This window comes from Nestor notabilis, unplaced genomic scaffold, assembly GCF_000696875.1.
Source record: "Nestor notabilis isolate BGI_N333 unplaced genomic scaffold, ASM69687v1 scaffold16289, whole genome shotgun sequence".
Taxonomy (NCBI): Eukaryota; Metazoa; Chordata; class Aves; order Psittaciformes; family Psittacidae; genus Nestor; species Nestor notabilis.
In genome coordinates this window covers 19,694-37,144 of record NW_009943424.1, presented here as the reverse complement: position 1 = coordinate 37,144, position 17,451 = coordinate 19,694, and the positions used below count along the sequence as shown (strand labels likewise).

At 38.9% G+C, this 17,451-nt stretch overlaps 1 protein-coding gene across 1 annotated transcript in view; it reads right to left on the bottom strand.

Annotated features, from left to right (window-relative positions):
- Positions 1-17,451, bottom strand: part of RFC1 (replication factor C (activator 1) 1, 145kDa) — a 34,314-nt gene that overhangs the window by 1,283 nt on the left and 15,580 nt on the right. Inside the window, exons 5-23 of the mRNA XM_010021936.1 lie at positions 15,415-15,647; positions 14,646-14,720; positions 12,480-12,557; positions 11,782-11,869; positions 11,385-11,686; positions 10,911-11,018; positions 10,285-10,464; positions 9,852-9,956; positions 8,322-8,718; positions 7,375-7,484; positions 5,696-5,810; positions 5,141-5,229; positions 3,961-4,098; positions 3,458-3,553; positions 3,194-3,292; positions 2,607-2,761; positions 2,366-2,483; positions 1,303-1,448; positions 643-856 (exon numbers count right to left, since the gene is read on the bottom strand). Coding sequence (XP_010020238.1) covers positions 643-856; positions 1,303-1,448; positions 2,366-2,483; positions 2,607-2,761; positions 3,194-3,292; positions 3,458-3,553; positions 3,961-4,098; positions 5,141-5,229; positions 5,696-5,810; positions 7,375-7,484; positions 8,322-8,718; positions 9,852-9,956; positions 10,285-10,464; positions 10,911-11,018; positions 11,385-11,686; positions 11,782-11,869; positions 12,480-12,557; positions 14,646-14,720; positions 15,415-15,647 — 2,846 coding nt within the window. The remainder of the gene's footprint in view (positions 1-642; positions 857-1,302; positions 1,449-2,365; positions 2,484-2,606; positions 2,762-3,193; positions 3,293-3,457; positions 3,554-3,960; positions 4,099-5,140; positions 5,230-5,695; positions 5,811-7,374; positions 7,485-8,321; positions 8,719-9,851; positions 9,957-10,284; positions 10,465-10,910; positions 11,019-11,384; positions 11,687-11,781; positions 11,870-12,479; positions 12,558-14,645; positions 14,721-15,414; positions 15,648-17,451) is intronic.

Genomic DNA, 17,451 nt, shown 5'->3' with positions numbered 1-17,451 from the left:
AAGACTTGACCTGGGATGGGGGAGATGGGGATGGGCTCAGCTCTCACACCTGCCTAGTCTGTAGCAGGGACTTAAGCTTAAGCTCACCTTGCACCAGGTGAGGTCACAGCTACTGGAGTGGACTAGCTGGATTCTGGAGGGGCACCACACAATTCCCCCCAGGTTGGGCAGCTCAGTCTAACTGGACTGCGAGAGACGCAAGCTGCAAGCCAGGCTCCTAATTCAGTGCCCAGACCATAACAAACATGGTGCATCCTTCCTCCTTCGCGCACTGGTGAGAAAAGCAGCGCTGTGCATGAAGGGGTGACACTGCTTATAGCCAGGGGCTCACTTGTAGAAAGGTACCAGCTTTCCCTGTTCCACTTCTATTCCCCAGACACAGCTGGCTCCCAGCACTCCTTCACAGCAGGAACAACAGGTGTAAGACTCCTGAATGAAGCAGGCCTGACTATTTTTTAGGAATACTCCTGAACCTTTAGTAGTACATTTTACTGATTTACGAAGAATACCATTAATTAGGTTACGGTTACTAAGCAGCTGCATCTACTTCAGCCTTTCAGGAGCACATCCATACCACAGCTATTACTCTATGATTTCTTTTTAAAGATACTGAAGAAAAAGAAATTCACTAGTGAGTTTTACCTTGGGATCCAGCTTTGAGAAGGGACTGGGTTTGCCTCCCCACATGCTTATTTCCATGATATTTTCAATATCTTCTTTCATCAAGCAGTAAGAGTCCATGAAGGTTATAGCTTGCTGTACACCATCAGCTCCAAAGTCTTTCAAGGGCTGGACAAGCGCATCCCGCAAATACGACAAATACTCCATATTTACTGTCCTCTTGCCCGTCTGGGTTCTTTGTCCAAATAAAAGTAGTAAGTGAACGTGTACACCACCACTACTCACTTCTAAACACAAGCAACCTGTAGGTAAGGCCCTCAGCAAATAGACATTCAACTGCCTTGAGAAATAACTGCAAGTGGTGCTGTGCCATTCCTGCACTAGGGATAACGGACACAAGGTATTCAAACACCAGCCTGGGGAAAAACACATCCCTGACTGAGAAACAACAATTTCAGGGCAGAGGGGAGTCACACTGCTGCTGACTTCACTACAAGTATTTGCGGTCTGATGGTTGACCAGATTAAGCACTAAGAAAGTGTTGCCAGCAACTTAAGAGTATATTCACAGATTGCATATTAAGTTGGTACCACAGCAAGGAATTAATGTCAGGTAATGAACTAGACGAGAACTAAATATATAATGTATATTTGACATAAATCAGAAGAATGTCAGTATTACCTGAGACTCATGTGCATTCCCAGTTCTTGAATAATACGATCATGTTTACCCGTGGATGAAAATTTCCCCAACCAGCTGGGAAAGACAGGAAACTGGGACATGGAACCTCTCATCAGCTCTCCTGGGAGAACACTGGCATAAATAGCCTGAAAAAGTAACACACATGCCCAACTCAAACCACAGTGAATTACTCTCACTGACACACTTGTCCACATGAAATAGGAGTCATCACTACAGTTCCACAGTGGAAAGAGCTTATTTTAAGAGAACTCTTTCTTGGTTGCTTGTTTCCCTTCAACCCCTCTTAGGGTACAACTTCATCTCTTGTACTGCCCTGTTTGTTACCATGTTCTAAAATATCTGTGAAGCTCTCTCTGTTTTAAAAGCCATTAAAAAAGCACACCTGTGTTTCCACATGCAGTTCAGAGTGCAGCCAGACAGCTGACCACACAAACAACTGCTGTCATCTCCAACAGACAGACCTGCTGAAGGAGACATTTCTGAAGAACACCACGAATCTACACAAACTCAGCCAGGCAAGTTCCTAGGCAACTTGTCCGTCTGCACCTTCAGTAAGCAGGGGGTGAACCAGGATGAACTCTGGAGACCCCTCCCAACTTAATCTACAGTACATTCTCTGATGCCAGTCATAATCCTTTACTCGCAAATCCTGTCAGTGTTTCAGTGATCACTGAAGAGTACAGTGACAAAGCTTCAGGCCTCTGTGCTCTGGGAGAGATACCAGCCTGGTGAGAGGCGGGACAGGAATCACATAAAACAGAGTAGACTCATAGCTGCATGTCAGAAGTGGTGTGTGCCATGTGCTCTTATGCTTCAGAACGATGGGACAAGCTTTTGGAAGTCTCAGAAGACTTCATCTCAAGATACGGTGTGGGTTCAACAATATGAATACAGGAAACTGCTCTCACCAGCAACAGAGGGAATACTGCATGAAGCATGAATTTCACGGATCATGAAAGTTATTCTGAAGCATCAATTTCAATAGATCAGTCTTTTACACTGGACACCCATAAAGGACGTAAAATCAGTGTTAAGCACTCACCTGTGTTGGAAGAAGATTCCAGTTTTGCTTGCTACGAATCTGCCTGTCCACTATATCACCATCACAGATACTATCAGCTGCTCTGCTCAAGAGCACCAAGTGCTTTTTCAGATCTCCTCTGGAAAAAACCAAACAAACCAGGTTGACTGTGTTACAAACAAGAAATACCCAGACAGGTTTTAGTCTAGTTTTACTCCCCGACACAAAAGCCTGTGTCAATTTAGGGAATGGAATAACTTACCCAGCAGCAGCCGGTCTCATGTGTACATAATTCTCCTGGACAAAGAGAGGTGCTAGGGAATAATCATGGAAGAAAAGATCCAATTTGTCTATGAGAGACATACGAGAAGCCTCACCTCCAGCAGCAAAAACCTTCCGGACCACATCAAAGGGGCCCTAAATAAATGGTATTTCACAAAGTCAGTGGGCTGCAGGTCAACAGAAACAACAAGACACATCACAGTATCAATGAAAGTACTTTAGTGATGGTACCCAACGATACCTGGACTCATCAGTACAAATTCAATGTTCAGTATTTCCTCCCTAGCACTTCACCAGTTTTGAGAATTCTGTTTTACTTCTGATATTAAGAGAATTATCTCCAAAATATAGGACTTAGAATGAGAAGTATGAGCTTCATAATTGTATCTTACATAAGAGACCAACACCAAAATATATATTCACTCCTGGATTTACTGTTTTTCACCTGTCTGTGGCAAATTTGACAGCTCCTTGCATCTAGGCTGTTGTGCTTTAGAAGATGCTTATAAAGCCTAGCAATTATATCAGAATATGACAGTAAAAGCCAATCCAGTATTTTACACTTACCAGTTTGATATCCTTCTTGGCTCTGCTGGCATCAGTTTTAGCCTCATCGTAAGTCAATGATTTATCTTTTGCACACCACATATTAAGATTATGTAAAACCTAAAGAGCAAAATTTACAATTTGGTAGCATTTAAATGAAATAAGCAGAAAAAAAGTCTCATCTCTACACATAAAAATCATAATACTGTTCAAATACTATGCTGAAGTCAAGGACGAGTACATGAGGTGCTATCTGATAGACACTGATGCTTAATTGGCACTGACCTGTCTGATGTCCTGATTTGCTGCCAGGATTATCTCTTGCATAGCAGGTGGTGGAATTTTTAAACCTTCTTTAAATGCTATAGACATCATGGCACCCTGCAATACACACATTAATTGACATTAGAGAATTCACGAGTTCTTACCCCTACAGAACACACTGACACCTCTATGAAAGAGCATTATCACACCCCTCTCAGTTTTTAAAGCACATATAATTTAAATGTTCTCTCAAACATAAGTCATCCCTTGTCATTGGTGTAAAAAAAGCACAAAAAATATCTTTGGGTGTATTTAAGATAGACTTCTAAAATGTGAAAGGCTTTGGGATACTTCATTCTTTGGGAAGAAAAACTCAGACAACCCATTTTGAAAAGCAGAGTTACTCACTAAGGTGATCCATTAAGTTTTAGGTGGTATTTCCAATTCTGTGTAAGTTCTGCCACATGAAGACAGAAGTTACTGATGGTAATTCAATGCAGCCCACACAGCCACAGCCTTTTTACCTTTATCTGTTCTAGACGAGGTCTCTGAAAACGAAGATCGAAACAGTAGTGGACCAAGGAACGAATTTTAGGATGGTTGCGATCATTACACATACAGATGATGGGGACCTTTGTGTGTCTAATCAAACCGATCAACTCCTGTGATTTAAACACATTACAACAATTACATCAGATAGCTTGGAAAACAAGAATGATTAAACTGTCATACCAAGCAGCATTTGTCCCTGCCTTAAATCAGACCCTTGAAAGGTGCAAGTCTATAGAACTCCTATTACAATCATGTTTCTACACAGTGAAAACCCAGCCCCTCTCCTACTTCTGCTTGCTATCTATTCAGCTGCAATAAATCTTCTGTCTACTCACTTGCACTATCTACTCCCAGCAATCATGTCTGGCCTGTTCTTCATGAAACAATGAAGATCAATAGCCCAGAATAGAGCTGTTCACCTACAGAGCTAGGTTCATTTGTCTAAAGGCCAGTTTGACCTGGCCTGTACCCAGAGGGAGCACACATCTTTCTGACTGCACCCTGCCATAAACAATGAAGAAGCAGGAAGTAAAAAGATCAGCACTTCCCTGTCCAAAGAGCTCAGCCCTGAGGCTTCAGGATTATTAGGCTTACCAGAACAAATTTTGCCTGCTCTAATAAGGTGAAATTCAGTTCAGTTTCATATTGCTGCAATGTAAACATCTCCATCTGAGCTGAAGATATGTTTTTGTCAAAGTACTGCATGTGATCACAGGAATTCTTCACAAGCTAACACTGGAGCTGCTAAGGAGAACAAAGGATAATACTGCCTGTGCCACATTATTTATTCAGTGTTACTGCCTCCTGAAGAGAGCAACTGCCCTAACCAGAATACAAGCCTCCCACTGCAGTTAGATGTCAGCTACAGAGTTTAGGATCAATTAACCTGTCCAGGAATAAACATCAAAAGTGCACACACTTTTGTGTTCATCATTACAGGTTTCTTTTACAGAGGTATCTTTTTTCCCTCTTCTTCCAGTGCATAATTCTTCTTACAAAGACAGACTTCTAAAAGAGGTCAAATAAACTGCACTCCACAGAGACTTTCTACAGACCATGGGTTGAGAACACCAGAGTGGCTTGAAACAGTTTATGCTATATATGGTATGCCCTCTCAGCAATGGCATTAGCTAATAACTATAGCAGTTTCACCTGAATCCCTCCTCTGTCTTCATTGCCTGCCATACCATCCACTTCATCCATGATCAATACATGTTTCCCGCTAACTGATGAGGATGTGCCTGAAAATGAATATGGACAAAAAAAATGAGATGGAAATAAAATATGGACTTGCTTAGAGTTTCACATAATGCTTTATAGGTTAGGTAACCCCATCTTAAGATAACTGAGGTGGAGGTGAAACTCTTGCTCTGCCACCTGATCACCTGAATCTATGTTCACAGCACAGAACTGACTATAACCTCATGTCATCTTCCAAGAAACAAGTGCCATGCAACAGAAAAGCAACTGCAGAGTTCTTGGGCAGTTTGTGCAGATTAACAACTTATTCTACTAATAGCAGGATTTAATTCTACAATTGAAGATGAAATAAAACAGCTTATTAAATGAAGCCATCCTTATTACAGCCAGATCTCTCCACGTGACGAGTAAGTTAAATTCCTAACGCTTGTGCAATACGGAAGTTCTGTCCCTCCTGTAACCGGACTCTTAACAAAACAAAAGTCCTCCTTCAAACAACAGACATACCAGAACAGAAGTCTTTGATGCTGGTGTTGTTAAGTGTTTCAGCAACTACTTCCTTCAGACTGTTCTTACTGCGAGTGTCACTGGCATTCAGTTCCACATAGCTATACCCCAGTTCCTAGTCCAAACATAAAACCATACAAAAAATGACAACACAGATCAGTGAAAGCATACGTGTATTCAGAGTTAGTAACAGTGTTTCAGTGTTCCAGAAGAAAGCTCTTAAAACACTATTTTCACATCTAACCTGTGGCTTTGATTCCTTTCTCCTCTTATACTCCTTTTCTCTTGCACTCCAAAAATGCTCACAACCACACACAGATCAGATATGCCCAAATGACAACTTGGGAGATGGGGGAAAGGGAGGAAGTCAGCACAAACTTAGTTCTGGAAGATGAACAGAACTGCCACCAGGGATAGAAAGGCAGCCAAGGCTGCCTAAGCTCCATAGTATTTCCAGCTGCATATCAAAGTCTTACACACAAAGAAGCTGAAGGAAAGAGAAGCTTTTAACTATTTAACAGCTAGGAAATGCATGGCTCCCCCAGCAGTCTGAACACTTCAGAACAGGGCTGGGCTATGTGTCAGTCCCTGAAATAACTTAACCCATCCACTCCTTTACCAGAAAACTCCCCTGCCAGGGCCATGCCCCAGCACCGCAGTGAGCTGCACACAGCCTTAGTCTTTCAGTTTAAACAACCCTGTTCTGGGAGATGTTCCTGTGGGGCACAGTGAAACGCTCTGCAAATGAAGCAACTGTGAGCAAGCTAGGCTGGAAACCAGAAGCAGAGAAGACCACAATAGTGCAGAAATGAGCGCAAGTAAGCACATCCAGCTTTTCTGTAGGTCTAGTTTTGGGTGCGGCACCAGTTTGCTAGCACACACCTTTGAGGCCAAGGCAGAGGACTGGGAGTTACTTTGTACAACTCAAATATTGTGGTATGTAATCACTCCTTCCCAGCACAGAGATCAGATACGTGACAATAGCTCTTCGGAACCCTTCCAAGCTGACAATACCCTATTTTTAAAAAGTTCTTGTAATTCAGAGAACAAAAATACTCTGCAAAGTGTTACAACAGCACTATTAATAAGTTAGCATTAATGGCAATTCTACAATATGGAGGCCTCAGCTGATTCCCATGGCATAGTTAGTGGAACACAGTGTTCAAGGAAGTTAGGAAAAACTGATTTCTAAATTCAGATTTAGAAATGGTCACATAGTACTGTCAACTTCCCTCATCCCAAAGTAGTAGTTCAATTTAGAGTGAGGCTGGGAAACTTATCTTTGTGAGATATATAAAAGCTGTGACCAAGTCTTTCAAAAAGTTTGCCAAAATTTGACTCCCACTACATTCAGTTCAAACATTCTCTGACTTGTAGAGCTAGTGCTGAACACTCAGGTTTTGAAAGCTATTTTCAGTTGTTCAGCACACTGTGACATGCTTCCTCTCAACATAACAGAAATGCAGACACCCATTACTATACTTTCACCCCAGACCTGATATAAAGGTATCTAAACTTCCATGTATTTTCACGTGTAACTATGTTCTGAGCAGGCAGAACTAGGCTGGGGGCAGATGCTGGTCGTTCAGGGAATGCCCATCTGCACACCATACCCGTACCCAGATACTGAATCAATACAGAACAAAACATGCTGGGAACATGTGTCAATATGAACTCACCTTACAAACCAAAGAAGCTGTAGTAGTTTTACCAACACCAGGTGGACCAGAAAGTAATGCTGCTTTAAAACTACTACCATCATCTTTGCCTCCAGTTTTACTGTTCTTTGCTATAAAAGAAGATTCCAGGTTTTAACCTAGGTATATATTACAAAACAAACTGCATACTTATAAAAATATCAAACATCACTGGAGTTTTTCCTCATTTAAGGCCTGATATCAACATCAAAGAAATTCATGTACATCTGCATCCTAACTATTTGGGGAAATGCAGCTTAAACCATCTTAGTTTAAGACCTGCAGTGATTCTAAACTGGTAATTAGAAAAGTGCTATGAATGTAATACAACTATTTCAGCAATTTCCTCACAACCACAGAATAGTAGAAAAAAATAGAAGCCAAACCGTGCACCCAAACAAACTAAACCAAACCCCAAACACACCACACAGAAAAATCCCACTGTGGTCGAAGTGAAACTTAAACACTATTTTAAACACATTAAAAAACTGTCCGTAGGATGACACACTACACATGACATGGAGTTGTCATACATGTCAGGCAGAACCATGACCTTAACGATTCATCTCTTCCCCATACATAACAGCAGCAGTTCAGACACGATGCTGTCCTGTCCAGTATTTCCATCATGTGTACAGACACGTTAACGCTGGCCAGCATTCTCTTGGTAAGAAATAATTCAACAGGCCATTTTAAGGCATGGTTTTCTGTTCTGTTTTGGGGGGTGGGGAGTGGTAAGTGAACAACGACTTCAACAAAATAAACCTCAGGTTCAACTGCTGCTAAAAATTCATGCAACTGCAGCCTCATTCCGGATTTCTAGAGCTGCTCTGCTATCTCAAAGGCCCATATTGGTCCAGGGAACCAATCAGTGTGATTGGCATGAAGGAACACAGAGAAAACAGAGAAAAGTTAACCATGCTGGTCACCTTGTTCATCTTCCGAGGTATTCTTGTGCCAGTTTCTGAGCCATCGGAGCAGTTTATTTGCACAGCTTTGCTCACCCTGCTGTCCAATTAGTGCCTTAAGAGATACAGGCTTGTATTTATCCACCCATAGCAATCTCTCTGTCCCACCTTCATTAATCTCAGAACCCAAGTTCCCCTTCAGACAGGGGGCTTCTTTCTTCTCTTCAGTCTGCCTTTTAAAGTCCGTAAGTTTTCGCACAGCAGTGGTTTCTTTCCTGGCAGATTTGACGGTATCTCCTTTTTCAGGAGTAGATTTGTATTTTTTATTACCAGTTTCCCCTTTGATGGGGCTAAAATTCCTCTTTCCAGCTTTAGCTTTCTGTGGTGTCTTTTTAGGTCTTGACTCCGCTTTCTTTGCCTTAGGAAAGTAAAGGTAAGAAAATTAAAGGGAAATTAAAATAAAAAAAAAAAAAAAAAAAAAAAAAAAAAAAAAAAAAATCCCGTACAGTAAATAAATGGGCCGTTAAGAAAGTAACAAAACTTATGTAATAACAAAATCTTCAAGAGCAAATAAAGAAATAGTCCTCTCTGAAAAATAAACCACTGTTAAATACAATGCCACCTCCTTCTGTAGCACAAACCACAAATAAGAGTCAGGAAATGTCCTGGCCATTCCAAGAGCAGTCTCCTTACACACCAAGCCTGATGCACCATTAAAAAAAAATAACTCAAACCTGATCGCTGTCAGGTTGGAACAAACTGACCAGACACCCATGAAGCTCTTGCAAAACAGCACCTCTACTTCAGAGGGAAAATAATTAGATAGTAAGCTTAGAGTTGCTTTTCCTGAAGACACCAATAGTATCTTTATATGCAACAATTCATGCCTAGCCACATCAGAAGTACCAAAGCAATGGCTACTGGCTACACTAAATGCACATCATGCTAGAGCTAATGGAGATTTTAATATTTTATTAGCCACAACAGACCGAATTTAAATGTGCATTAAAAAAAACTTGTTACTGTTTTTACAGCATTCCCTGAAAAATTTACACCTTTACTATTACTAAAGTACCACATAAGGACAGAATCTGTTATGTATACACATAGTTTACATACAAGTGTCCCATGTTTACAGTACAGGTTCATATTGGACAAGTCAGGTACCACACGATACCAAGTCACAATGACTTATTTCAAAGAATAGAGAGACAGTCAAAGTTTAAAACTGAAACCATCTAAGGAGATAAAGTCACTCCCTCAGTACGGAATAGTGCCAGACTATAAAAATAAAAGGTGGGAAAAACCCCTGCGGCCCCCAAGAAGAAGTCTTAAAATATAAATTTTCTACTTTCAATACTTTTAACCTAGAAGGTGGAACAGACAGTCATAGGGTTACTGGTACTGGGACAGAAGACCAAAATGTCCTTCAATTAAAAGCAAACCAAAAGAAAAAAAAAAAAAAAAGGGAAAAAAAAAAAAAAGCTCCAAAACCAACCAAAAAGCCCCAACCAAAACCAAAATCCAAACCTAAATTTATTATAAACATACCTCTGTTTCAGCCGCCAGCTCATATTTGGACTTCTTGCCTGGCATAGTTCGAATGAGATCAAACAGGCCGTCCTCATCAACAATTTTTGTCCCTAAAGTTGATGCCTGGAGCGAAAGTAAGAATTAAAAGTGAAGTCAAGTAAAGTTAGGAGTTACATAATTCAATTCAGAAGTGTTTTCCAGAAAAGACTATGTTTAGGAACACAATAAATAAAAAGGTTTTCATACATCTATATACACACACACATACAATGTGTATATACATATATATATAAAAAAAGAAAACCAAGCCCTAAAACATTAGACAACCCTTTCTGTTCAACATGTACTTTATTTGTAGTACTGCTTTATTTTGTCAGAGATATTGAAAATCAGTCAGATACGAACAATTCAGAGTTTCACTTCTCCTTCGCTCAGGCACAGGAACACTCACCTTTTCGCATTTAGATTGGCCACAGTCTCGCCCCATAACCAGATAGTTTGTCTTCTTGCTGACATTGCCAGTGACTTTTCCTCCATAACGTTCAATCAGAGACTTGGCCTCATCTCTCTCAATACACTCCAGAACACCTGTAATTACGAACGTCAGGCCTTCCAAGCAGTTTTCAGCTCCCTAAGAACCAGAACATTGCAGAAAATGGCATTACTCGATGCAATTCTACCAAATACCTCTACACCATGAGCTTTTTTAACCCCCTACTATGTCAAATACCCCATGAAACTTCAAAAATAAGCCTATCATACCTACCTAGGTACTAGTTCTAAAAGTTCAAAAGCTGTTAAAAGGAAAGCGACAGCAATCTTCCAACTTTAAGATCAGTAACTATTATTCATCATCATGACTTCATGAACCAAGTACTGAATTTAATTTCTTAGTATATTTCCTCATATTTAGTCACTGCTTTGGATTACAATTTAGCTTCTTCCAACACATACTCCCTATTAGAAAAAGATACCAGTTTTTAAGCAGTTTAATTGATCCTTGTTAGACCACTTCTAACAGTAAGTCTGTGATCCACTCCAGCTCTACATACAGAATTCTAGTGCAGCCAAACTTACCTGCGGTATCTCTTTGGAGCCCAGCGCTCTTGGGCCCTCGCGATTAAGGAAGCTTCGGTAGGCTTGGTAATTGATTCGCTTCTTTTCAGAGTCCTCAGGACTTACAGACTTGGGCAGGAGAGAAAACAAGTTATACGCATATCACATATTCAAAACCAACAAAATAAACTCAAGCATCACAGTTTAATACATTTTTATGCACCAAAGAAAAATGTGAGATTGTTTTTGATCTATTAACGTGCAACACTTTTCCAGCTATTTTTTTCCTACATTTTTACATTGCTGGGAACGAGAAGCTTGGCAGAATTCATATTCTTAAAAATTGCCCAGAAGAGTCAAAGTACCAAGTTACAACATATAGCACGTATAACATATGTAAGATGTATGACATATAAACAGTAGTAAATGGAAACTATTTTCCTGCAAAAAATGCTGGCATTTCCTGGCAACTAAATTCACTTTGACAGCTCCTACCTCAGCCTTCTTGGGAGAAATTTTCTCCTTCTTTGGTGTTGTCTTCTCTTCTTTCCTTGAAGCAGTTTTTTCTTTTGTTATTAAACTTCGAGCACCTCTTTCCTTTTCAGCAATCTCTTCTTTTTGTTTCAGAGACGCAAGCCTAGAGCTAGGTTTCAAAGTCAAGGTCTTATCTGTCAACTCTCTTGCTATTCCACCATCAGATGACTGTGAGGCAAAACGAGAGCCTTTTGAATGTTCGGATTTAGTCTGCTGCTTCACAGCACAATTTTCTGCTTCACCCGTCGAGGTTGTTGCTTTCACTTGAAAAGAGGCAGAGGTAGGAGAGCACATATATAAGAATGGATCTCATTAATATTATAAATTGGTGAAATATTTTCTATATTCTGCATCCTACCTCTGTCCAATTGCTTATATTTTTCTGTCACATTAGGACTGCTCTTGATGCTCAATACTGTTTGTCCTCCTCCTGAATCTTTACGAGCCTAAATAAACACACAATGCCAAAGTCAGAGATGCATGTCCCAAGCTACTATTAAGTCCAGATCCCCGAGTTTCCCTACTGTTAAGTACAACAGACTGAATGACATCTAACAAAGCTGATCCCTAGGACAAGTCAGAATACAATCTCTATCAAAAGCAGGCAGATAAGCCGATTCTAAACTCAGCCATGCACATAAATTCCTAAAGTTAAAGGCCAGACAAACTTCCAGGTTACAAAAAATTTGAATCCTGATTACCCTAGAAGTATTAAAACTTGCTAAACTCATATTAGCAATCCTAAATTCTAAGAGCCTTGATGTACAGCCCAGCAAATACTATACTTGGTATTAAATATTAGAACTTGGTATTAAAATTCCATTTCAGCAGAAGCAGACAGCACAAAGGTACAATAATGCCTGTTGTCCGATTGGGAAGAACACTATTCACTGAATGAGGAAAATCCAGGAGGAAAGCATGAAAAGCAAATACTTTCTTGATGTTTTTAATGCATTTGTATGGAAGTCTCAAACCAAAGGTTAGGTGTCTAAATAAGAATACTCCCTGTGATCCAAATTCTTAAAAATAAAAATTAAAAAGAATTAAGAATTCAACCTTTTTCTTCTGTGGTGTTTCATCCAACATGGCCAAAGTTCTAGCAAATTCTTCATCTTCATGCAGCTGTCTCTCCAGCTAAAAATAAATAAATAAATAAATAAAAGATTTTTTAGGCTGATGTCTGACAAGTTTTAATTCTACTACAATTTTTTAGAACTCTATTTGCTATTAAAGACAGAAACTTTAACTACAATAAGGCAGCACACAGCCGGAAAAAGTGCATCCTACCAGAGTCAAATTTCTGAAAATGGCAAAAAGAATTACTTGATTTCCCCAAAAAGAGCCTGAAGTCTAGCGAGAAAAGTAGAGTTCGGGTTTGTTGCACTAGAAACATTAATAAGCCCATATTATCCGTTTTCAAAGAGGTTTTCTGTTCCTTCATTGTTGTATGTCCTTTTCGTTTAAAAAACAAAAATACCAAAACTTGAAGGCAGGATCTGACAACAACCAGTGTGCATCAAGATACAACCTGTTGGCTTTAGAAAACTTCCAAAAGCAGTCCCAAGAGTCAAGTAGAAACAATGCCTGCTAAATATTCTGATATCTCAGTAATGAATGTTTTATTCTTATTTACATACATGAAAAAAAAATTCTGGCAGTTTTGGAGAATTTAGGTACTGCCCTTGGCCCAGGTCATGTTGCCAGTTCCAATTACTTCATGGACAAAAATGCACTTTTACTTTTTAATACTTCTACTTACACAAGTGATTATCTTTGACAGAAAAACCAGTAAGAACAAATAGTGCACATGAAATAAGAGAAAGTTACTTATTACTTGTTAAAAACAAATCCGGGTTAGTTTCATTTTTTATTTCACGTAACAAAATAAACGTTACCTCTACAGTGACAACTGATCATCAAGTTACCTTTCCTATCCAATATTGTCCCTTGGGAAAAACTTCCTCTAATGCTGAATAGTTTATATTGATGCCAGTAAATATTGACCATTCTTTTAACAAAACAACAACAAAAATCCTTTCCTAATTGTCTTGAAAATCAACATGCTGTGCTAGAAGACTGTCCTGGTTTCAGGACAATCAAACAGATTACTTTTACAGGCATTATTTTTATGTGCCCGTAACAATGAAATGCATCTATCCTCCTTGTGTACAGTAAGAGAGGGGAAGGGCAGCAACTACCAAATGCAAACCAGACTGAAGAAGAGATACATCTGAAATAAAATACATTCCTTTGATGTATCCTTTGATACAGATGATGAGAGTTACAGACATGAAAAGGGATAATAGGTTTAAGCCTAAACAGGGGAATTTCAGGTCAGACATAAGAAATTCTTTACTGTGGGGGTGGTGAGGCACTGGAATAGGTTGCCCAAGGAAGTTGCGAATGCTCCATCCCTGGCAGTGTTCAAGGCCAGGCTGGACAGAGCCCTTGGGTGACATGGTTTAGTGTGAGGCGTCCCTGCCCATGGCAGGGGGGTTGGAACCAGATAACCTTAAGGTCCTTTCCAACCCAAACCATTCTATGATTTCATGTTCAGTTCAAATGAAAGGCAACACCTTATTTTTCCTGACACGTTGTTTCCATTCTAAAGAATTAAAGCTAGATTCATTACACCTCTGGGAGGGTCAAGAATGAGACTAAATTTTGCATGTATTTTTATTTCAAGTGATACTCAATATTATCAATATATGGGAAATAAACTGTTTTCCCCAAAAGCAAGTAAATATGTATGGCAAGAGTACCTTTCCCTCATGCTAGCATTAATTCAAACAGGAAATTTTCTTAACTACAAGAATGGTGACAAATGAAACAAATCATGGATAGCAAAGGCTTAATTTTCACTCCAAGCAATAGGAAAGGGGGAACTGGAAGGGGAGGAAGAAGGATGCCGAACATGAATTCTGTGTCAAAAGCAGCAGTATTATAGACATATCAACTCATCATCTGCACAGGTAAGAGAAAGTCTGGATAGACAGATGGCAGATTAAGTAAAATGTCCCGATTATTTAACTGAAATAATGCCCATAAAAATAACTGTGTGACTTTGTTTGCATGCATGTGCTCAACCTAAGTATACAGATGAATTTTATAACACTTACTTATAGCAGACACGGAAAGTCCATCTTAATTTCTTAACAAAAACCAATTTTAAGTTAAACAAACTGCACTTTGTAGAAAGCAGCAGATTTAGAGAGCTTTTACCTCTGAGTCTTCTTCAAGCTGCAGTTGCCTAGCAATGGCCTCATCATTTAGTGTACTGTCTCTGCTTTGCGAAGGCTATATTTAAGAAAAAAAAAAAAAAAAAAAAAAAGACCAACAGTTCAGTCAGTTTCCCCAATATTGAGTAAAGTATAAATATTTAATCTATACAGATTCATTCTGTATACTTCTAGAAAAGGACCGGGAATGAGACATGCAGCATTTTATTCCTAGCTCTCTAACCTAAACATTATTAAACAAGGCTGTTTACAAGATTTTGCATGCTGTAATATGAATACCTAATTTCTTCTAACAATGCTGAACATCTCTGAAGTTATCACTGTTGGCCTGCTTGAAAGAAAACAGTAACTACATGGTGAATTGTTAATTTCCTCCATACTTTATTTGGTACTTTTTTATTCTATATGTGGCATATAGCTTGAGAAAACCTCCTGCCCTCCACTGCCAACTATAAACTCCTCCATCCACTCACTAATCTCAGAAAAATACTTAAGGAAAGTCACTTAAGAAGCAGCAAAAGGGAAAAATACTACTTTCAGCTTTGTACTATATTCTCAAACATGGAAATGCTACTCTAAACTTGCTTTTGAGGACTTAATATGCCTGCACATATCACTTATACTTCAGTGGTCATTAAAAAGTAACATTAAGTAGGACAAGAAATTAAAGTATCTCCTTGCAGTCATTAAATTGACCCTTTGATCTGCTGTCGGACACATGAGCAGCCTACAGCAACATCATCAGTACTCACTTCGTTCCTTTTACTTGCTACTAGTTTCTTTTCTGATCGCTGGACACTACTTGTCCCAAAGTAATCAAGTGCTGAGGTGGGAGTCTGTTTCACTGGAGATAATGGTTTGCTTTTAGCTCGTGGTTTTACATCTTCCTTTTTCACTGTAGCTGTTCCTGGACAATTGATTGCTGATGTCCCATTCTCTTTTGGCTTCAGAGAAATTCTTTTATTGACAAAGTCATCTTCTTCATCTAAACATGTAGAGTATTTTATTACTTTTGGTACACAGAACTGATAGTCTTATAATAGAACTATCAAGAGAACTATTTTGGCAGGTTACATCAACTCAGATACTAAGAAAATATCACAGGTGTTTAGAAGTTATATGAAAAAAAGGCTAAGTTGTGTAACACCGTATTTAACATTTTTAATAACATAGCTCAATTCTAAATATTGAGTACAGAAATAAAGACATATAAAATTTGTTACCTGTTAACGTCACCTCTCATTTAGAGAAGCTTGCAAAGAATGCCTTCCCTTCTTACATAGGGAAGACTATAAACAGAAAATCCAGGTCGCTGAAATTTGAACCCTCCCCTTCATTAACACTACATCAAATTGAACAGCACAAGTGTTCCTTCACACAAAATGTGAAGTACAAAGCTACATTTATTTTATTACTTTATAGTATTCATTAACAGGGCAGATAATACAGGCTTTGTAGACATGTATATTCTAAAGAATCAATCAATACTACACTATACCCAGGGGAAAATACTACGTATTTACAAAACACTGTATTTACAAAAGCTGCTTGTATAAGCTTACTAGTTATTTTTAATGTACTGCTCATAGCTTATGAATGTTCTAGAAGAAACACTTCAATACCTTTTCAGTTTTTCCCTTTTAGTCTGAGATTCTATGAGCTATTCTACATTCTCTATATGTCCACACTTAAGCACATTCTCCTTCCAATGCAGTGAAAACCATCTCAAAGAAATGCAGCCATTTCACAGAACACAGAAATCAAACAACATGAACAGAATCAGCATACAAAACAGGTTTTTCAATTTAAAAAGAGGAAAAGTGCACACGCAGTCTCATTGAGAGTTAGCCCACAGACCACTGAACAAAAGAAAGACTCTTATAGACTTTTCTGTAATAGCCAGGATGTAGTCTTCCCAGCAATGAAAAAGAGGAGGGTTTGATGGCCATTGACTCATCCTGGACCCAAACTCTTCACCCAGCCCATCAATCAACAAAAAATGATTACCAAGAACTTCAAAGAGTTCTGTGTCGTGTTGTGAAGTCCTACTGACAGTATACAAATGAAACTCTATCACTGAGGCATACAAAACCCTACAGAGATCATTGCCAAATAATCAGACCAATATGACAGCACCGAAGACAAACATCACTGGCAAACTTCTAGCGTACTGGTAAAGGCATTTTCTTTGTGAACTCTTCTAAAAACTCAAAGTGTGCAAGGGTTAGGAAGCAAACTGCAAGAAAATCCCCAAAAATGAACATCAGACACAAAGAATAAAGCACAAAGACTTGAGAGGAACAGAAACAGAGGTTGTCTCATTTGCATGCCTGTAACTGAAGTCTGGTTTTACTTTTCTCAAACTAGAGATATTTCAGACATTGCAATCAACTTTTCATATACACTGAATGTTCTAAACATGTTTTATAACTGAACTTAAATTGACAGTATTATCACAGAAATACATTCATTTTCCAGTCATCTCTAATTTAAGCCCCCATACTTCTTTGCATACAAAAATTTTTCTTAATTCCTAAATTTAGATTACGTCATGTGTGTGTTATTTCTAATTTGTTATATACTACGCAGAGATGGAGGGAAACAAGTTTTTTGTTCATTTCACCTTTTCTCGATGTGTGGTAGTAATAAGAGTGTTTTAGCCATCAGCTGGAACTTTCTGCTACTGAACACTTACACCAAGCAGAATATAACAAGTACTAAGGGGAATCCTGACTATTCCTGGGAGAGAAAAAGTTCAAAGAAAAATAAAACAGAGATACCTCTGTAAG